General features: G+C 38.6%; 1 protein-coding gene across 1 annotated transcript in view; it reads left to right on the plus strand.

The window, feature by feature from the left end:
* Positions 1–24,133, plus strand: part of LOC142159497 (uncharacterized) — a 154,526-nt gene that overhangs the window by 47,027 nt on the left and 83,366 nt on the right. Inside the window, exon 3 of the mRNA XM_075214395.1 lies at positions 5,437–5,997. Within this exon, the coding sequence (XP_075070496.1) occupies positions 5,437–5,997 (561 nt within the window). The remainder of the gene's footprint in view (positions 1–5,436; positions 5,998–24,133) is intronic.

Raw genomic sequence — 24,133 nt, forward strand, 5'->3', positions numbered from 1 at the left:
TTTATTTGTTCTGAAGTTAATTGTGCCTTGATTACAGGTGTTTTTTTCTTTGCCAGGTAGTTTTTTTTTTACATTTTTGTTTCCCTGACTTAAAATGACTATGCACTTTAACATAGGCTTTAGCTGATGGCATAGAATGATTACTATCATCATGACTGGTGCCAGTAGCTGCTTGGTGCTCCTGGTCTTTTGTGGACTGATGTGAATCTATATCAATTGCACAGAGCAATGTGACTGGAGACTTTTCAGAACACTGCCAATCCTATTGTTTATGTTTTAGGGATGACAATGAGCAACGCCACTGACACTGTAGACTGGCAAAAACACTGTCACCTCTCCTGTTTCTGTGTGAGCTACGCACAGTACAATGTCAGTGGAAACTGCCAAGAACACTGCCACCCCCTTCTCTTTCTGTTTCATCAATGGGGCTGCCCAACTGCACTGGAGACTGCCAAGACCCCTGCTACCCCCTTCTGCGTCTGTCTGTGAATGGCTCTGGATCTCTGTGGAGGGTGCTACTTATAGAATCCATAACTCGTGAAATCCGACGATGCAACAATGATGTTCTGCCTCGTTTTCAGTTCCGATGGCATGCGAAAGTACTGCAATGTCCGGATGAGCTTGGTTTTAAGAAAACTGAGTCCAAGCATCTCTTATATATATATATATATATATATATATATATATCTAATATATATAAGCCTAGCGATGTGTGTTAGTGTGTGTGTGGAAAAAGTATTTTCTCAGAAAGGGCTCATCCAATTAACCTGAAATTTGGTATACTGACATTATTTGACAAAAAATTATAATAGTAAAGTCAGTTAACTTCCATCATCCCCCCTTCCCCCCCCGTGGGAGGGGTAGTAAAGGCTAAATTTACCAGTTGAGGGCTCAAACTCTTGACCGTGTGGGTATTTATTTACCAGAGCCTGTGTTTGGTCATGGACAATTGTATGTTGCATTTTCACGAGTACGGAGAAGCAGTGATGTGAAAGTGCAGGTTATGAATACTGCCCTTCAAGGAAGACTGATTGAGAACAGCGATAAGGTGTTTAGCAGAAACGTTGTGCATCCAGAGGTTTTAGAACAGTAAGACGATGGAGATTAAGGATGTGGCGATGAAGATGAAGGATAAGGTGATGGAGAAGAATGATGAGGTGGTGACATGTGGACAAAACCAAGTTAAAAAAGGGCGCTTACGTCGGTAAGTAACGCTCTTCCCCTGAGGAGGCCTGGCCTAGCCCCAAATGCATGACAAGAACCTTTTTAACACCTTAAGTAGCTTGATTTGACTAGAATGCATGAGTATCATGCACGGGTTAACTTGTGTGTGTATATATATATATATATATATATATATATATATATATATATAAATATGTGTGTGTGTAATTTTGTATGTAGTTTACACTATAACCCTACATATACACTGGTTACACTGGATAAACTGGCAGTTTAGAAATGGCGGTATGGAAAATGTAAATGAAAGGAATTTGATAATTTTTCAATGAAGGCAGTAGGAGAAGTGGCGTATGGCATACCACTGTTTAGCTGTCGACCACTGCATATATATATATATATATATATATATATATATAGTAACAAAGGGAGACATTTATCTGACAAGATGCAAAGAAAACATACAAGCAGAGTAAGACATTGGCGCAGTTATGCACCTAGATTCAGGTTAAACCAAGTAAAGACTTATGTGTAGTTTAAAGTTGGTTAACTTACATGATTTGAAGGCTGCTTCCTCACAGCAAACAGACAGGGTGTGTCTGTTAGTCAAACAGAGCCAGTGATGGGCGTTTTCTCTTAAAGAGAAGGTGGGTGTGTCACCTGTCCTTAAAGCTAAGGCTGGGGGAGGAGTATCATGTATAAAAGCTTGTTTGTGTCATTTGTTCACTGAGACCAATGCTGGGAAAGCTGGCTGGTCCTGAGAGAGAGCTGGTCTATGTATAGCTAGCGTTTAGGGTCTCCATAATTGCTGTGAAAGTATACGGTGTCAAACATTTACCATCCTGACAATAAAGCTACATAAAAAGAAGTAGTTGTTCGTGTGTGCTTCTGCAGTAGCGGGCTCTTGCCACAATATATATATATATATATATATATATATAAAAAACATAGATGAGGTATTGTCTCTCTTATTGCCCTTATCTCTATCCCACTGCCCTCTTGTCCTTCCCTGACTTCCACCTCCCCACTTTCCTCTTGACAGGTCGTTCTGCTCTAGCTCTGCTCCTCTGCTAAGAGAGGAAATGAGGAAATGTCAACACACATATTTCATTGATGCGCTAGAATGAGGGCTTCATTGCGCATGTGCAAATTGCTGACAGAGGGCACTATAAATGCCAGCGCGGCCCTGCCTGGAGCAGTTTGTACTGTATTTGAGTTGGGTCGATGTTGAGATGCGTCCAACCCAACATATACACGTAAATATGCTTCTTAACGTACATATTTTCCCTACATGCGCTTTGAGCACATATGAGTTCACCACTAAATTTACCCTTCTACATCTTGATAAATGTGCAACAATTTTGTACTATTAACTTAAGTACAAGTTCCGGGGATCTGTGATATTTTTACGTACTGCAACAATGTATCCAGTATTGTCACATTTCAAATTTTTATTTTAATTTTTAATGGTTTGGAGGATAATTAGTTCATTTTTTGTTTATCTCAAGCAAGAGTTTTGGTTCCTGTGTACAATTTCTGATACAAACGTAGTAAATGTAAAGTTGTGTGGAAACACTTAAACTTGATTTTAAAGAGTATGCAGACCGTGTTCATGAGGATGATGATGATCATTATGATGATTATGAGGATTATGCTGGTGAAGTGGTGTACCTGTGGCTTGACATTTTTTATTATACCCAGTGTGTAGTAGAAATCTATGTATTAACCTGATCATAGTTACTTTAAAATTGAAATATAAATATATTTGAGTGAAAAAGAGACTTTTAGGGGCATATTCAATTGACGGCGGGATCGCCGAAAACCCGCGGTCTAAAAATATTACCGTTAATACGGTAATTACTCGCTGAATTTCAGGGAGATGCGAGCTGAAATCCAGCGAGTAAATTACTGTATTAACGGTATTTACGCGCAGGATTACCGTATTAACGGTAATAATTTTAGAGCGCGGGGTTTCCGGCGATCCCGCCGTCAATTGAATATGCCCCTTAGAAAGACCATTTTTTGGTGCATTGAGGAAAAAGTATGTTTAGAGTAACTGTGGTACTCAGTTGACTGAGAAAGAGGCAATTAACAATTGGATTTAAACTGAAACATAAATTCATAGCATTATTTTGTTCTTAACACTATCAATATATACATATGTCTATCATCATTGTTGATGTCCTGTTCCCCATAGGTGCGTTTATAGTATAAAGTTGTTAGTGCTGTAGTTAATTTCTTTCAAGTAAATGGATTTCACCATAAGTGAAGTTTATATTGCAATTTTACAGTGGAAAAGGGGAGTTAATAGGACCTGGCTGTAAAGGAATAATATGCTCCTATAATATTCAACCATATCTACTACAGTATATATTTGAGTCAAAAACAGGTGTTTATTGTGATTTGTATTATTTTGTTTTCCTTTTTCAGACCACTTGGAATAACAATTCCATCTGAAATGAAATCTATGTGGGCATTAGGAATTCTTATAATAACAATATTTACACACTTATTGCATGGACAGAATATAGAGGATGAAGATGATGAAGATGCTCAAGCAGGTATGCACCACATTCCTCCATAAATATATAAATGTTTATTCAAACATTACCTCTCCATTATCTCCACTAGGCAATTTAGCCATTCAAACATAAAAATATGCAGCAACGTGCTGACTTGTAGCCTGGCACCCAGACATGTTACATTCAAACTAACTGGTACAATTTAGATATATTGAACTTGGCTTGAGTAGCCTTTAAAGAAAAAAATAACTTTATATTTTCAATCTCAATATATATCAATATTTTCCTTAAGAAAATATATGTCAATATTTCACAAATTGGTAAAACATATGCAGTAAGTAATATCTGTCAATAATAAAATTTTTAATAATATTTGTGCCAATTATAGAAGCAGGACGACACAATGTTCTCAGCTTAATTCAATATTTATACGCTATTTATTTTATAAGATATACATTGTACAGTCAAGAGGACTGTGGTGTGGACATCTTTCCTAAACATATTGTATGGTCCTGTTGATTTTGGAATCAGTCTGTAGTATCCCAACCCAGGTATAGAGTTATAGTAGAACAAGTAATGTCCTAAACAGCAAAATTTCCTAAAATACTGGAAAAAAGCAGTTTAGATTTTCAATATTACTGGAACACAAAATAAGATTCAGGAAATCCATGCAATTTGTGAAGTGTTAGCATTTTGGAAGCATACTACTTTTATGTCAATATAAATTCTCTTTGCCTTGCTCGTTGATTCTGGCAGATGACACCAGATATTCCTCATGCTTAAACCATATATCTATATTGCGTATAGATAGGCATTCAGATCACCTACACTGCTAGGTAGCTCTTGAGCACTATACTGTGTTGTACTATTTGTTGTCTTGTGATTATAACCCTTTATTCAATTGCTGCCTTCTGCCTTGCTGCTCACTATTTGTCTGTTAATACTTATTTTTTTGAAAATCAAAATAAAGTTAAAAAAAGCTAATCTTATATTTGTATTTCCCATTTACATTTGTCTAATGTAATTATTAAAGGATGACTGTACCAAATATTGTTGCTGTAAGACTGTACCTAGTTTTTTTGAGGGTGCTATTAAATCTGATTACAGAGCTCATCAATCGGTACAGTTACAATTGTTTCTCTTCTCTTACACATAATCCCTTTATCTTCTCTCCGAGTCTTTCTGACAGTCTTATTAAAGTATGATAATCTCCTCACAATACAATAGTTTGGGGGGCATAATCTAGTAGGAAGTAACTTGTATGGCATCATTGGGGGAGTAGACAGGTCTACAAAGGACAGAATATATGACAGAGATCAGGCACAGAACTAGCAGATGGAATCCTGTGAATTAGCTCATAGACTACACATAGAGATAACATAAAACTATGGCTAGCATATAATATTACCCTGTGCTAAACATAATTACATGTATGTGAAATTATGTTTTCATAGTGCTCCCTCCGACTGGAAGAGAGCATAACATATTGGTGCACACTGTATGCAAATGCAATATACTGGCCTCAATGTCACAGTCAAGGGCAGAGGAAGTGTAAGACGAAGCAGCCTTGGAGTGAGTATGACTCCGACATTGAAGCTTGCATACAGTATGTGTATTTTGTGCAATGTAAAATTAATTTTTTCATAAATCTGACAGGTCCTCTTTACATATAAAGTATTTTTAAGGCTACAGTCCCTTTGAGAACATCTAATTTATTATTTACATATGTTCACAGGTTGCCGAACTGCAGTGAATGATTTAGTTTTCATTGTTGATGGGTCATGGAGTGTAGGATATACTGACTTTGACACTGCTAAGAACTGGTTGATAAACATAACCAGCAGCTTTGACATTGGACCAGCATACACTCAGGTGGCTGTAGTTCAATACAGTGATCTACCAAGGCTGGAATTTCACCTTGGACAACATCGAACAAACCAGCAACTCATTAATGCCCTAAAAAGCATGAAATACTTGGGTGGGAATACCCAGACAGGACGTGCAATTAAATTTGCAACCGAGAATGTTTTTCCATCCTCCCAAAGGTCTAACCTTGCGAAAAACAGAATTGCAATCGTAGTGACAGATGGCAAGTCCCAGGATGATGTGATGGAGATTGCTGCAGAAGCCAGAGCACAAAACATCATTATGTTTGCAGTGGGAGTTGGTTCTGAAATAACCAAGTCCGAGCTAGTGGCAATTGCCAATATGCCTTCTACAGACTATGTCCTGTATGCAGAGGACTATACCACCATTGATAGGATAAAGGAGACTATGCAACAGAAGATATGTGAAGGTAATGTCCATATTATATAACCTTTCATATGTAATTGCTACATTCCATTATTGTATGTGTGGTTGCAAGTTAACAGATAACAGATGAATCGTGCATTGAATGTCAGTGGGCCCAAGTTGTATTATTGTTTGAAATTAACCATTCTCACTCACTGGCATGAAACTTTGTGAAAATCTTTTTAAAATCCTGACCATATTGACTCATAGCATCATATTCAGGAATGCTGTAAATGCATAATTTTACATATAAATAGATAATGTAACAGTTGCAAGTGATAAAAAAATATTTTTCTTTGACACAAGTTGCCAGTATGGTATAACCCCTCAGTAACACCCACCACCATCTAATAAAGCCTGCAATTCTCACTCTAGAAAGTGCTAAAATTCTGTTTCCTACTTTATTTCCAATGAACAAGCTAAAAACCACATGCTTAGAATATAAGGATCCAGGTGCAGCAAAAGTCTGAAGTTTTTGCACAGTGGACATGAAGCGCAAAACAAGTTCTTTCTTAGATGAACATTTTTGGAACGCACAGGTTTCCCTTTGTCAAGACCTGAAAGTGTCCTTCAGTTGGATTACTATATATATATATATATATATATATATACAAAGGGGTAGGCAAGGCTTAATTAACAATGTGCTCTACTCACTCACTCTGCCATTGACCTAGATTGTGAAGATTTCTTGGCAACTTCATAAACCAAGATACAGTAGGCAACCATAGTTGCCTACTCACCCGGAATGTTCCGTAAGACTCACAAATTTCTGGGAGTCCTCCCATACACACAGGAGAGCAGGGCAAACCACAATTCCTGGCCACTTCATTAGTTAAGTGGAGGGGGTGGGTCTAATGACGCGATTTACGCGTCATCATGGCCCTACCCACCAGGGGCGGATCTAGAGAATACTGCTACCCGGGCGATGTAGGGGGGGTGATTTAGGCCACGCCCCCTTTTTGACATCTGAGGCTGCCGGCGGCTGCATACTATGTGCAGGTCCGTTCAGCAGTGACAGGCAGGGACAGTGTGCTGCCCGGATGCTCTGATTGTGTTTAAAACACAATCAGAGCGGCCGGGCAGCACGCTGGCCCTGCCTGTCACTGCTGAATGGACCTGCACATAATGTGCAGCCGCCAGCAGCAAGCACCGATCGCCCCCCCCCCCTGGATCCGCCACTGCTACCCACTGCTGCAGTTGGCTTTAATTTGTGGTGTCCATTTAGGGGGTGGGGCCAGATAACACAATTGACCCAGCCACGCCCCCACACACCCACTTCCCTCCGGATCTCCCAGAGGCCAAACTTGCAAGTAGGAAAAACACTTGTGCCCTTCATTATCCTTATTGTCATTCCATAGTAAGAACCATGTGGGCTTTTACTTTCTTGAGCCACTGATTGCACTCAAGGTTCATCTAGGACGTAAAACCCCATTGTCTAGACTGTGCTTACTATGGGGGCAATATGTTCCTAGGCTCCTGGGTCATATGTGCAGGTAGCTGAACAGGGCAGTATGGCAGTATACCTGTATGGTATGTAGAACATATCTTAACCATAAATGTTTACCCTGTGTAGTCAGCAAAGAGAGATTGTCAGATTATTGTAAATTATTTTATCAAGAGGTAGCACAGAGTCGTTGAAAGTTAAAGAAATAAATCCACCCATTGTTTATAAGTGCAGTTTGAGTGCAAGTCAATAAGTTATACAGTTATGGTAAAAATTACTTACCTAGGGTCCGGCAGTGTCCCAATGCTCTTTTCACTTTTGTCACTTTCCTGTTTCAAATCATCTATAGTGTCATTGATACCGCTTCTCTATAAAAAGCTGCCTGTCTTAAAAAGGCCAGACTCAGCAGCAGCAAGTAAGCATTGCTGGACCGTCTTAGAAACTTGGAGACCACCGAATCAGGCTGCCTTCATAAGAAACAAATGCTTTATACCTTGAACCTATGAATGTTATTGTTATTTAATAATATTGATAACAGATCTTTAGAAAATGCTTTCTTTTTTAATAAATTACTTTTTAATGTGCTCAGATTTAAATATCTTTTCTTTCTGTAATATATTTGAATACATTTTATTTATTGCTAAACGTAATGTCATGTTGGGAGGAATGCTACAAGGAAAGGGATGTGAATAAATACTTGCCTACTTTTCTTATCTCACTTCACAAAACTGTGAAGAGGAGATATGAAAAGAAGAGGTCGGTGTGGCTAATTTTGTCATCGTTTCCATGTCCACTCATTACTCATATCTATCCATTATCAAGTCCTCTTCATCTTTGCAGGCAGGTAAGTACCCTTCTGTGAGAATTGCCTGCTCTCTCAGGAGTTCAAGATGTCTCATTCTAATCTGAGGGATGGCAACTATAGTTTTATTATTGTTGCATGAAATCAGGGCCGGACTGGGACTAAAAATCAGCCCTGGCATTTAAAGTACACAGGCCCACCTTAGTTTCAGCAAGAAAGAAACTGTGTGCCGCTGCACAGCGTCGGCGCCGGAAAGGACGTGACCACATTGTGTTATGGGTGTAGCCAACATGGGGCATTGATACATACATTATAACAAAACATTACATTTATCACGCCCTCCCAGCCACATCATGCCATCCCCCCAGGCACATTATGACACCCCCAGCCCACTGTAATTATCTATTCTTCTGGTGCTGCTGACATCCATCAGGGTGGGAACTTCCTGTAGAGTGAGCAGGGAAGCTCTTAGTCTCACGAGATTACAAAATCCTGTGAGAGCTCCTCGGCTTGTTCTGCAGCAGGTTGTGTCCTATCCAGGGACTGGGAGCAGCTATCTGCTCCCTCCTGCTAACCAGAGCTGGATTAACAATCTGGGGGCCCGGGGTATTTAAGACAGCAGGCCCCTATTATGTAACATGGTTATCATTTTAGACAAATGTTAGACAAATACACAGGCAATACTATGTGCAATACTGTTAGTTGCACGCAGCTCTGCCTTCAAAAGCAGTACAGTGCGAAGTGGGACATACCTCCCAACTGTCCTGGTAGTCGGACCAAATCTCACTAAACGAGACAGTCACCAAAATTCGGGACAGTGTTCTTGTCACTTTCACCACCTGTGGCTGCTGGCGTCTTTAGTTGCTGCTTGTCTGGATCCTGGAATGTTGGAGGCCCTATTTGGAAAAACATGTCCCCCAAATCATATTATGCCATACAGTAGCGCCCACAAATCATATTATGCCACAATAGTGCCCCCAAATCATATTATGCCATACAGTAGTGCCCCAAATCATATTATGCCATACAGTAGTGCCCCCAAATCATATTATGCAACAATAGTACCACAGTTCATATTATGCCACAATAGTGCCCCCAAATCATATTATGCCATACAGTAGTGCTTCCAAATCATATTATGCCATACAGTAGTACCCAAAAATCATAGTATGCTACAATAGTGCCCCCAAACCATATTGTACCACAGAGTGAACATATTAACACCCCTAAATTATACTTGTATAAACTGTGAGATTATATAAATATTCATTAGGAGTAACTATGGACTATACAGGATTTCCCCCCCCTGGTTTTCTGTGGGGCATCCATTCTCCCTCCCCCTGTTTTTCTGTGTGGCATCCTTTCTCTGCCCCCTCCCCCCCTGTTTTTCTGTGTGGCATGCTCTCTCCTTCCCCCGCGTTTTTCTGTGTGGCATCCTTTCTCTCCCCCCCTCCTCCTCCTCTGTTTTTCTGTGTGGCAACCTTCCCCCCCCCTGTTTTTATGTGCGGCAACCTTCCTCTTTCCCCCCCCCCCCCATTTTTCTGTGTGACATCCTTTATCTCTCCCCCCACCCCATTTTTCTGTGTGGCATTCTATCTCTCTCCTCCCCCCTTACATTTTTCTGTGTGGCATTCTTTCTCTCCCCCCCCCCCTCCCCCATTTTTCTGTGCAGCAACCTTCCTCTCTCCCGTCCGCCGTTTTTCTGTGTGGCATCCTTCCTCCCCCCCCCCCCCTTTCTCTCTCACTGACTGCCCGGGACCCGGTCCATCTAACCATCAGCCCTTATGACATTTGCCAGAAGTGCCAGATGGCCAGTCTGGCCCTGCATGAAATAGATCACTGCTTATTCTATAAATCTATAGATGAAGTAGCTTGTCTTGCAATGAATGGTGCTCCTTAGCTAAGGGTCATATGGAGACTTTCTGATTATTTGACACCTTAAAAAAATGCATCAGTGTTCTGCGGAGCGCTGCATGGAAATTTTCACTCCTCAAAAGGACTTCATCCTTGCACCAGCTCTGAGCATATACTTTTACTGGCCCACATTTTGTGTTTTCCTGTTGTGCTAAGTGCAATTTGCCCAATACAATACAATGCTTACAGCAAACAAAAGTGTCTTATATAATAAAGACAGCCCCGATGTCCCCCATGTCTTAATTTAAGTGATACATGATGGAAAAGTGAGCAGTATATTAGGAGAAAAACTCGGTTCTAAATTAGTAGGAGGTTGTACTTTGTTGTGAGGTTTACAGTTTTGCCAGTGAATCTCCCTTGGAAGCAAAGAAAGGTCTTTTCGGACATATATTATTTCCCAATGCAAAAATATACGACAGTGTAAAGACCAATTCATTGCACACGTAACTTTTCCACATGTGCAATGAATTGTTATCACCTGAATCTACTTGCCACATTAAGGGCGGTGAGAAGATACTTGAATCCTACACATATACATATTTTATTCCATTATATTAAAAAAGTGTCTATTTCATTTTAAGCTGCACTATCACCTAGTAAACTAAGGAGCTCCTCCACCTGCCCAACAGTGTAGGCAGGTACCACCTTGCCAGGCATACCATTGACAGCAGTCAATGTATGAAGTGCATGGTGGGATGGCATACCACTGACATCAATGACTGTCTGGCAGGATAGTACCCAGCATAACAGCCCAAGCAGGTGCCATCTCGCCAACCTGCTGCCACCAGTGATTACTGAAAAGAAAAGAAGAGACATTTACCTTGACTCTTAAAAAGTTGGATGTAAAACTCTTCCTAGTTTCTCATCCAACCCTCCTGCTCACCAAAACCTGCGTTTTCACACAAGGTCCAGGGAGCAGCCACTTCCGTTGAATGAGGGGAAACTGTAGTGCAAAGACACATGCAAATTCTACTTCTGGGCATGATGCTACACAAAAAGTTTCCCATGTGAGAAGACTTCACTTCTCAAACAGGATTGAATTGTACCCTTATTGTATAATGGACAGACAATATTCACCTAAGAATTCAGTTGGATATTTATAATCCAGACAATATGGGCCTGATTCACTACGGAGACTACGGAGAGTAACACAAGAAAAGGGGGTAACTTTGCACCTTGGCAAAACCATGTTGCATTGGAGGGGGGCGGGGGTAAATTTAAAATGTATTGACAGATTTATAGTTGGTGTAGGGCATGTCCCAGATCAACTTTATATTTCAGTGTAAAAATAAAGCTATCAAGTATTTGTGTGCTACATGAAAAAACAGGCAGTATTTAACTTTAATGTGTCTAATAATAAAGTAATTTGCACCCCTAGCATTGTAACATGGTTTATACATGACTAAAGCTACTGCTTTTTTGCCTTACTTTCCTTAAAGAATCAGGCCCTATATGTTTTCTTTAATTCTTATACAGGAATCTATTCTAAACTGGTTATTAATTAAGGTTTTTTTTCACAATAGCATACTTAAAAGTACGGGAAGTGAGTAATGGTTCACTGGAAGACCCCAGGTTATAAGATCTATTTACCATTACTATTTTGTTTTCTTGTAAAATACACCTTCAGTAGATGTTACAGGATGTTATATTACTGAAGTAGTATAGACTCTTGCGTGTCAGGGAGCTGTGTGTTTTACATCTTATAAGTACAGTAATCAGAGATCTGTGACATGATAGCACAGATTCTTCACCTAATCCTTAGCCAAGGTGCACCATTCACTCACTCACATCTACAAACCTCATCTACCTTTTAGAACTAGCAGTGCTCTGTTTTATGTAAAATATGTTAACATTGTAAAAATAACAAAATTATTTGTTTAATTTAAAAAACATAGTGCAGTGATATCCACCGTAATAACTGTTTGACAATATATTGTCTTGTGTTGTTACAGTAGATGCCATGCATTGATGATAACACAGATGCAGATATCCTTACATATGGGAGAAAAGTAAACAAGTCCTGTATGTACATGTTAAATATACTGTACAGTATATATGTGTTTTCCTTCAATCATGAGGAACATTATATTGGGGAAAGTGCCCCAAAGAACTTCCCTAGAAATGCGACTTGTGCACCTCTATCTCATTTCAATCATTTTGCTTCAATGAAAACTTAAAATGGTATTGTGCAAGTGAAAAACAAATAATGTGAATGGTGCACTCAATCTATTCTCCTGGATTGTGCGGGGTTGAAGGTATATAGCAGGTTCTATGCCGTCAAATATTCCATTTAAGTCTATAGTCAGTGTTTATAAGTCATGTACAGTGGCGGATCCAGGGGGGGGGGGCGATTGGGGGGACGCCCCCCTACCAGGGGCTTGCTGCCGACAGCTGCACACTGTGCAGGTCCGTTCAGCAGCGACAGTATGCTGCCCGGCTGCTCTGATTGTGTTTTAAACACAATCAGAGCAGCGGGACAGCACACTTTCACTACTGAACGGACCTGCACATACTGTGCAGCGCCGGCAGCCTTAGAACACCCCCCCCTAAAATCGCCCCGGGTAGGGCAAATGTCTGGGTCCGCCCCTGGTCATGTATTGGATAAATGCTAGGCTACCCGCTACTTTTAGTTTCAAAAACAAATTGATCACTGACCAGTACAGGATGAAGATAAATACACTTGTGTATTGAGACTGGCTCCTCCCCAATAGTATGAATGGTATTAAGATATCTATGTAAATGAGTAGTCATACAGAGTCTATGGGAGGTGGCTTGCTATCTGCCTCCTAACTGGCAGATAGAGGGAGTAGTATCACTTGGGTCTAGAATAGGATACAGTGAAGACATGGGTTTTGTCATAGTGCTCAAAAGATTGGGAGGAGTCTGGTTAGGAAACCTCCATTTTAGGAGGAAGGGGTAAGTTGCTAAATGTTGGTGTTAACCCGACACTAGTGTTGGGTGGGCACCAGTGAGGGAGGAAAGTAGAGCAGTATGTCCTGTCAATCACCCTGTCTCTGGACAATTTAGGCAGCAGTCAATTTACAAGTGTGAACAAAGTTATCACTCAGGAAGTGTTCATTGACCAGATGAATATAGGCCAGGTGTCTCCTTCTTCCTGGCTAGGAAGTTTATTACAGAGACATTTACAGTATTTTGCCCAATCATATAAATTTATTGACAAGAATAGGAGCACCAGCTCCACAGAAAGACATAATGGATCAAGTCTACAAAATGTATGTAAATCACTTATGGCAATATATGCCAACAACTGCCACTTCCACCTGGATCATGAGCACTGTTGTCTTTCAACTGTGGTCATCATGTTTACAATTTTATCACATTTATCTGCTGTAGCCAACCATTTATCAATAAAACGGCCTAAGTAGATTGCATAAATATTGAGAGGAAGAAATCTATATGGTGTGTCAATAAAGCCCTTCATTTTATTAAGAGCTAATCTGTAAGTATATTACCCTAAGCCCCAATGCGAATTTAATCATAAAAACTAAAGTAATGGAAAATGTCAAATATTTAAATAATATTTTTGTATATTATAAAATATGAGTCACAAAAATCATATACAACCTAAGATACAAGATAATAAGGAAATCCTACTGGTGCAAAAGTATGGTAAATTATTAGAAAAATAAATAAAGTACAGTGTGAGTAATAGGTGAGTGTGTCACGCTGCTGTACTGGAAAAATGACAATTATCCAAAAAAGAATAGAGCAGTGAATAAACACAAATGTACAACACTGAGGCACAAATTACACCACTATTCCTTAAGAAATAACAAATGAATGACAACAATCTAAATGAATGACAACAATCTAAATTAAAAATGTATAAAATAGCATTTATTATCACTATAACAATATTGCAATTACCACTTGTGTATTGCTGCATCAAATGTATAAAGAATATTAAATAATAATATCTCAATATTTGTGCAGTGTCAAAAAATTAATCGGTGTTTCACCATCCTCTCATGTAACATGTCGGCCTGGTAATGAAAATAGCACGGAAAGTCTTGAAAAAAATCTTGGACATAGCCAATAAGATCTGTTACTGATATCATATATACTGTGTAAGAAACACCAATTGGCAATCCAATGATGTTGGCAAAATGAGCACCACTATTGCTCATAAACATGTGGCGATTGAAAATTAAAAATTATCTCACAGAAATGGAGTGTGTTAAAACAATGCTGTTACTGAATGCAGCTTTTGAAGTGTAAAACCAATGACAAATGTACTTTACATCTCCTCCAGATAAATCCAAAAAGACCAACACGGATTAGCATATACTAGCAGTTAATTATCAAGTGTCGTGTTATTATCCGCTGTGTGCATCTATTGATAGCCTTCCGCTATCCACATGGAATAGTTCTGGTAGAGACTGAAGATACCATTTGTAATTCTGATGATAAGTGCAATTAATGAGAATAAAAAAACAGACCTGTTCCTGTAGTTCTTGGAAATGATCAATAAGGTCCGTACACGGTGCCCCGGAAGGTCAGTGGATAGATCTTACCATTGACGCGTTTCATCACCACTGATTTCTTCAGAGGAAAAGATACACATTACACACAATTCCAAGTAAATATGCATTAATATTGCATACATTGTAACCGTGCATTAACAATGATAAATCAGCATATCTAATTCAAAATTATAAAAATCAAAGCACCCACAGCTCTTCTTAGATAAGATTTCAATGTTTTAAAGCACATCACTATTCAGCAGCACAACAACAATGTTTCAGAGACTTACTTCTTCCTTTCTCAAGTTGCTTGGAGCTTAAGAAAGTTACTGCTTGGTATGCTTAAAATGTTGAAATCTTTTCAGAGAAGAAGCGTGACAGCCTTTCCTTTTTAGATTTTGTAATGGTATATTATAAAATATATTTAACACTAATTATTGCCAAGAATATGGGGTTTTCTCTTTAAGATTATAGTGTTACATGATATCCCATATGTGTCAGCAATGTTATTTTAAAATATTAATATTGTGTTCACATAACATGTTAGCAGACATAGATTAGCTCACCTAAAGTATGTAATGTCATATCAGCAGACACGGTCACAGAGGTAGACAGAGAATATATACAGCACACACTTGTTCACAGACAGCTGATAACTGACTGTTCTGTGCCAATCACTAAGCTTTATACCCAAGATAAGTGACATAACAGAAGCTATTATGATGTACATCAGTGACATAATCACACTAGTCAAAGCTGTTAAATTTCAACCATCCTGAATTTTCTAGATAAATATAGAGAAATTATCTGAATATATTACATTACATTACATGATGGCATGCAGATGACAGTTAGAGACTGCTAAAATATAGATCAGGTCTGTGCTCCACCTCCCATAAAATCATATTCTTACATATAAAAAAAAAGCTATGGAGGAAATTATCACACCAAGGACAGGGTTGTTTATTCTTCTGGGAACCTTCTCACTTCAGCTGCTGGTCTCTGACAGTTGAACTGTCATTGCTGATGCCATCTCTGCTCCACCTCTGGTGCTCTCTGAGGCTTCATGCCTCATTTCAGCTTAAAGTTTAAATTCTTTGGGGCATATTTAAGTAGCATTGCATAATATCAAAGATAGTTTTCAATCCTCATCGCATAGATAAGGATTGAACTATATTTCATATTTATCAAAATACTTTCACAGGAACAGCTATTCAGAAAAACAGCTGATCAAGTAGAGTGTAACACTTACTTTACAGTTACACTGCCTCTTCTCCTCTTGCAATCCTGATTTCAATCCCTGTGCGCATGCGTCGAATGAACACCTCAGGCATGAGCACCCTTCTGTCTTCTGTCGTTCTATAGCTGTAGTGCAAACAGCACTTACAAACAAACTTAAGTCATGTGACAAGAAGAGATCACATGATCCCTCCACACATGCGCTGTCCAGCTCTGCTCTTTGGAGCAGAGCTGTTAGCAGTAAAAAAGCAAAAAGACATTTCAATTTGGTCATTGTTAAATAGCATTACTGAGGGAGTGCTCAGTAAACCGAAGAGAGACGCAAGCAGCAGATATCTATGATATGCGATGCTACGTTGATGAATGACATTTTTGCAGTTAATCGTTAAATCCCCGAAAACATAAGGGATTATTGATTGACAAATACACCCCTTTATCACACAGATGTCCATTTTTGCCAGCAGCCAATTAACCTAACAGTATGATTTTTGGAAGAAACCAGAGCAATAGGAGGAGAACCATGCAAACACAGCAGTAACATACAAACACCAAACAGTTAGGGCCCTGGTCGGAATCAAACCCAGCAATGCTTACTGTTATGCCACCATGCTAACCACCAAACTAGTGTAGTGCTTACTAAATAGTCAACATTTAAAATGCTCAAATGAGCAAAGTCCTTATTTTTTACCTTAACACTGGAGACCAATTATAGCGCTAAAAAGCAATAATTTTTAGGTGTGCATTCATTTATGTGTTATTAGCAGAGCCTGGTTTTTGTCAGTCTGACAACAGCGTGAAGATTTGGGTTTGAGGCTTACTGCTGCCTTTCAAAGTGTATCCAAGTCTATTGTATCATGATTTCTATGCCAGAACCCCAAAAACACGACACTCGGTTAGAAAAACAACCTGCAGTGTGAATATGATCAAGCTGAACAAACACTGTAAAACAGCTGATGGCTCTTTGCTTTTAACGTCTTAAAATAATAAACAGAATTCGCTGTAAGTGAAAATTGCTACATTGCACATAGTGTATGTTGAATCTGAACACAGACAGTCTTATGATCTTTGTGTATGAAAGTTAACTTTGCCTTGCTGCTGTTCTGTATGCACATAAATGATCATTTAGAGTTGTAGACGTGCGGCCCGAACGTAAAACGTGAGTCACAAAATTTGCACATTTACGTGGTTATGTAGAGTTCGGTACATGCAACTGAAAGAAGTGTGTTAGGGAATGCAAATGCATCAGATACATTTAAAGCGCATTCAAATTCACTTCAACTGTATCTTGATACACCAGTAATCATCATCAACTCCTGACAGGCATTTTGGCAGATGCATCAAGGTTTAATAGACCCACATTTACGCGAACATGCCCCTACTGTATTCAGCCTACTCTTGCCTGCCCCTTCCCTCCACCATTCCTCCTCTTGAGTTTAAGGAGATGCAACTCAATGATACGCAAAACAACTATATATGGATGTATGCGCTTGCAAAGTGGTTCAACACACCTGTGTGAGCATTGTTTGCTTGGCATGCCTGTCACAATATATATATATTTCATCTTAGTTTTTTCTCCATGAAATAAAGACAAGCCTGATTCACTAGATATAGGGGCTTATTTATGAACCTCCAAAGAGGTTTTTATCAAGGAAAAACACGCTGAAAACTGCAGTTTTCGGAGGATTACCACATTTTAAAGTAACAAATGCACTATTTATGAAGCTCTAAAAATCGGAGCTTGTCCCCAACAGCTAGCGATGTTAGCTGTTCTATCCTGTAGGGAGACCATCACAGGAGAGGGATCTTCGGATCCCTCCATGACAGGCTCCACGCTCCTCCCCATTGCAAAATTGTACAAGGTCATAAAAATTGCGATCACTTTACTATAGATTATTTGCAGCAACAGGTTCCTATCAGAGTCACTGTCTTGGATAATCAATTTTAATAAATTGCCACATTAATCACCTTCTTATCATTATATATATATATACTAGCAGAATACCCGGCGTTGCCCGGGATTTAAAGAATTTTAAGACACAACTGTGTTACAAAGTGTTTCTCTGAGTTTGAAGAGACCAGTTACTGGATGAAGCGGCATTAAATCATTTCCAATATTTAACAAATGATCAGCAAACTGACCGTCCATTGTGTTGCCATGCATAGAAACTCTCATATTTGTGGTTAGTCGCAAAGTGCGAACATGCCTGCAAAGATGTGATGATTTAAGGCATGCATTAATTTCATCCGCCATTGTTCCTTTTTGAATGACCGGCAATGTTTGTCAAAAATCTCCAGCCAATACAACAGTGACTCCACCCATTAGTAAATCATTGCCTCTTAAAAATTGAAGTGATTGATTGAGGGCCTGTAAAGCATTTTTGTGTGACATGGTGCATTCATCCCATACAATGACCTGACATTGCTGCAGAATCTGAGCTTTTTCTGTTTGTTTAGTGATATTGCAGACGGGAGTTTCACTTCGGGCCAGATTAAGCGGTAACTTGAAAGCTGAATGTGCTGTTCTTCCACCAGGGAGCAAAGTTGCAGCAATTCCAGAAGAGGCCACAGCAATAGCTATCTTGGAATGTACTCGAATTTTAGCAAGTAACAACTTGATGAGAAACGTCTTACCTGTTCCTCCGGGTGCATCCAGAAAAAATATATTTCCCCTTTTTTTTGGAACTTCTTCCAAGACATTGTTCCAGACATTCCAGAGTTATGGTCGTTTTCGATGATTTTTAGGTGTTACCCCCCTCGCCACCCCCACCCTTAGGAGTGCCAGGGGTGTCTTGCCCCACAATATTTGTTGTCAGACTGTAAGTCATATGTGTACCAGGTTTGGTGTAAATTGTTCCAGACATTCCAGAGTTATGGTCGTTTTCGATGATTTTTAGATGTTACCCCCCTCGCCACCCCCACCCGGTAATGAATTTCAATTTTAAATTTTTTTAGTTGCCTCCGTCATGTTTTAATACACTCGTAGGCAAAATTTCACGATCTTCGCTTGAAAAATGTGGATTTGTATAGAAAGACAGACAGAAGGACAAATTTTCTCTTTTATATATTAGATATATATATATATATATATATATATATATATATATATATATAGTGACAACGAGTTTGATAACACTGTAACCTGCCTGTTTCTTGTTTCCCGTAAAATATGGATTATAGCATGTACTTTTTATAGCCCTTGCTTTTGTTCCCCAGCTCAACAGAATACCACTGCAGTGTCTAATTACATGTGGATACGGGGAAGTCCACGTCCTGTACTTTAGAATTCTAGGGCATTCTGCAATATACTGGAGCTGATGAATACAGAGAGGGAAATGCATGATAAAGTGAACAGCATGATCTTATGAGTAATGATATTATGAGTAAATAACCTCCAGGGTAGTCTAAATGGTGATACGGCACAACATCTCCACAACAGCTAATGGATGTGGTTTTCTTTATTTTATCGTTTTATATTTATTAATCAACAAGCAGAATGAGATCAAACAAAGAGTTTTACATTTAGCATACTGAATAAGTACCACTATGCATATGATTATTCTAAAAAAAACATAGATATTGGCAGGTTCACAAACTTCCAAGTATAAATCGTTAAGATGTTGGCAATACATCTAATAAATTACATAATATTTTGGAATCTAACCTTGTTGGAGTTTTGACAGAATCTTGCATAGTGATGCATTACATTATTTGTATAAATCACTATATTTACTCACTATCTTCAAAAATACATTAATAAAATAGAAAAAAAACAGATAACTGCTACTAAAATGGTTCCTGGGCATCATACCAAGACTTACCAGGAAAGACTTCATAAGCTGATCATGCATAGTCTATATTAAAGCAGAAACATAGGTAATATGATATAAATAGAGATGTTCTCTGACCCCAGGGTTTTGGATCTGTATTAACTTCCTGTTTTGGTTTTGGATTTATGCAAAACCGCCCTCACGTGTTTTGGTATTGGATCTGTATTGCCAAAATATGCTAAAATCCCATAATTTGGCTCTTTCTCTGTTCCTACATTATTAATAAACTCAATAACACTAATTTCCTGTCATTTCCAGTCAATTTTGTCCACCTCACAGTCACTGAAAGTGCTGTTCCTTGTTGTACTCCTGGTTCACCTGTTCCCTAGGATTTCTTCAAATTATCTGTTCACCTGCATCAGCCGTGTTCCTGTTATTTGCTTTCTGCATCTCCCTGCAATCCCTGTTCCATATCTATACCATCCGGTATTTCACCATATTCAGCGCTACTTGCTAACTGTGATTTTCTGCACTGACATGTGACACAAGAACACTGCTACCCCTTCTGTTACTGTGTGAGCAATGGCATTCAGCAATGTCCCTAGAGACTGGAGAGTGACAAGAACACTGCCATCCCCCCTGTTTCTGTATGAGCAATGGCGCTGATCAATGCCACTGGAGACTAGCAAGAATGCTCCTACCCCTCCTGTGCCTGTCAGAACAATGGTTTTGGATCTCTGGTGGAGGGCAGTACTTATGGAATCCAATACCCGCGAGATCCGATGACGCGACAATAAAGTTTTGCCTCGATTTCAGTTCCAAGCATGCAGGAAAGTACTGAGCTGGCTCGGCTTGGTACTCGGATTTGCATTGTTTGGTGGGGGCTCGGTTTTCTGAAGCCTGAGCTTCCCTAGATATAAACATTGAAACAGTTTTAAAAAAATATTAATAGAGTTCAGAAAGATAGTATTATTCAAAATAAGATATTAAAACAAGGGGACAAACTGAAATGTAGATCTAGAAAGACTGAACAGTAAAAAACCCGAACTTTTTTTGTCAGAAAAGGATGAATGAAATAGTCTCCCAGTATTTGTGATTGGAAATCATAGAGTAAAAGAATGCAAGTATTCATGGATAACCATATTGGTATTGTTAAATTAGAAAATCTTACTAGAAGAAAACCCAGTTACTGTTTGGTGATCACATGTAATCAACAGACAATAACACTACAGAAAACATTAAGCAGCTCAAAGATGGGTGAGTGGTGTTGTAATACTCAGATCTCCAAATCTGACTCCAAGAAATAATGGAGACCCCACTTTTGTAAGAGAATAGTGTCCCTCAGAATTTATTGATTGGTGATCACCCTACACTACAGAAATCGATAAAAAGTACAGAGATGGGGGGGGGGGGTTATAATGCCCCATCCTGACTTTAAACTCTCAGGCACCCTCATTTGATACGGTAGGCTGTTTAGTTTTCCATATGGTATGTCTTGCCAAGATACCTATATTATCCCTACACAATTTATTCAAGACAGTACAAACTAGAAATAAATTGCATTATCCTTTTTGAGTGCAGATTTTATTATGAATACCTATGTGTAGTATCTTGTTTTTTGCTATTTTGTAAAGGTGGATTGATGCAAAAACAAGAACCACAAATTATTTCTGGTAGTGGTAGTGTTTAAAAAATAAAATGCACACATTTGCTTTTACTTCACTTTCTTGCGATTTCAATAAAAAGAAACACTTTTTTGGCCATTTTGAGTAGCTTTTCTTTGTCGTGTCAATAGGTATAAACAAACAAATGGTAATTTATGAAAATTCAAAGTCTTGTGAAAAAAGCAAGGTATAATTTGTCTGGGTACTGCATAAACAAATGACTGATACTGATGTTTAAATGTGACCAACAAAAAAATGTCAAAAGCACAGGGGTGAAGGGATTAAAGCTTTTAAATTACATGCGTGGTAAAGAGCAAATTTATCTTTATTTTCAGCTCAGTGAATTTGGTGGATTGAGTCTTACATAGATGTCTTTGAAAACATTGTATGTGTTTTTCCAATATTACAAAACAGACTTTAATGGAAGTCATATATGGAATATAGTTTTGACATTTATCACTGGTATTTTTTTGTATTTTTGTCAGCCAAAGTAGATCATACCTCCAGGGGAAGTGGGCGTGTGCGGCAGGGCTCGGTGGAACGCATCATTAGCCCCCACCCCCTAATTGGTCATCACCATTGCTAAGCTATTAAAGCAAGGGGTGTGGCCACAATGACACATAAATCGCGACCTAAGCCCCGTCCCCGCCACTTAACTATAATTACTAGCCGGAAACCCAGAAATCCGGGAGTCTCCCGGACATTCCGGGAGAGTAGGTAACTATGAAGTAGATGTTGAGAAAAGCTTTGCAATTAATGTTCCATTTTGTTGTCCCATGCCAAGCTTTCTGAATATCATTGTAAAACCCTGCCCCAAAGTTACAGCACAGTTTATTTTCATCATGGATAAGCCACTGTAAAGAGAAAGCGGGCTGTGACATTTGATAACTTTCAGCACTCATTCTGTACATGTTTATGTTGTGACATACCTACTGGCCAACAACTCTGCTACATGATTCTATTTCAGTACCACTCCGATGTTATAGTGTTGAAATAACAAAAACTGTAATAATGAAAAATATCTTGTTTAAAACCAAAGTAAACTTTAGGTAATTGCTTCAGTTTCTTATTACAATTTGCAATGGTCTATCTTCAAGTTCTTAAATATTTCCAACTTCAGTGGATAGCATGGGCTGCATTAGGGAAGTACTCATTGAGAAACAGAGAGGTCATTAAGAAATTAATCATAATTATGTCTACCAATACCTTGCTGCACCAGAAAAATATGTCTGCTTTGTCATTAAAGACACACATTGTCTCCTGTTCCTGTCCTGTATACTCATAGAAGCTATGATTTATGTAGGGTTGCCAAGTTAGCCATTTCAAATTGGATAAAATACTGCTCTTACTGGAAACAGTTGATAAAGGAGGCTTAACAGTAATGCAGAAAGAAAGAATTCATAACGCACAACAGAGGGCTGCTTCACAAGATAAAAGTATACCTGTCACCTGGATTTGAAAAATCTAACATTACTGGTAAAATTCAAGAGCCTAATTAAAATGTAAAGTTATTAATGCACCGTAGTGAGAAAAATCAGCTATAAAACTGTGTTCATCCTGCTCTGTGTCATAAATTCATTATCTTAATTAGCTGTTAATGCCGATAGAAGTTCATTTGACACTGATAAATGTGCTCATTTAAAGCCGCTACCCTCCAAAAGGGAGCATGTTCCAGATATTCATTATTCACACTCTCTTTACATACCTCCCAATTTTTACTGGACAGCCTTGATTCCCAAATCTCAAAAGGGTTGAGGCTTATAGTGACGTGGGTGGGGCTTCACCAGAAAGCAGACGTGGTTGACCAGAAAGTCTAAGGGGTAAATGTATCAAGCTGAGAGTTTTCCGGTTAGCTTGAAAAGTAAAGATGTTGCCTATAGCAACCAATCAGATGCTAGCTGTCATTTTGTAGAATGCACAAAATAAATGATAGCTAGAATCAGATTGGTTTTTAAAACCCGCCGGAAAACTCTCAGCTTGATACATTTACCCCTAGGTATTTAGGCAGGTTGGGGCGGATTTTGTAAAATTGAGTGTGTGGTTAGTACAAATAAAGGTGAGGCTTATTTTGTCATAATTTTGTCTGGATAAATGTTGGGAGGTATGTCATTAAAGCTCATAAATATTTATAGATGACTAGAAGATTACTAACTTCTTGCTGGCATGTAAAAAGGTGAATACAGAAAAACTGCACAAACACACCTAACTTGGGGAAAATAATATTAAACATTCAAAAAGGTGAACAATTTCAACACAATTTATAGTGACAAAAAAAAGATTCTAACGGTTGTTCACAAATATTAACTTTAAGGAATCCCCTATGTAAATGTAATAATGAATCATACTTGTCAATATGAATATTGAACTTACTCAAAATTAAGTATTTTTATTAATGAAACACATATAAACTATCTCAAAACATTAAACTCAGATTGTTGTCCAATCCTATAAAACAAAAGATAGCAATTTCACATAATTTATGTCCACATTTGTAAATGCAATACAAATCATATCTCGCCAAAGTCAATAAAATAAATTGGTGGTTAAGACTGGGTCAAATATGAGATTACTATTGTTGTTTCTTATTTATTTGACCCATGAGATCTTTTGATACACCTAGTTAAACAAATGACTGCTTTAGAATGTGCCTATTGTATTTCTATGACACCAGGGATCTAAGGTAGAACAAGTTATTTCAGTTTCTGTCCTATCAAGGCTCCATTACAATGCTGGGCTCTCTGCCCTGGTGGGTCCAGAGCTAAGGTTCATATTGACTTTTTACAAAAATAGCTTTGGCACCAGAGGTTCACCCTTGTCATGGATTAG

The sequence above is a fragment of the Mixophyes fleayi genome, chromosome 5 (genome assembly GCF_038048845.1).
Source record: "Mixophyes fleayi isolate aMixFle1 chromosome 5, aMixFle1.hap1, whole genome shotgun sequence".
Taxonomy (NCBI): domain Eukaryota; kingdom Metazoa; phylum Chordata; class Amphibia; order Anura; family Limnodynastidae; genus Mixophyes; species Mixophyes fleayi.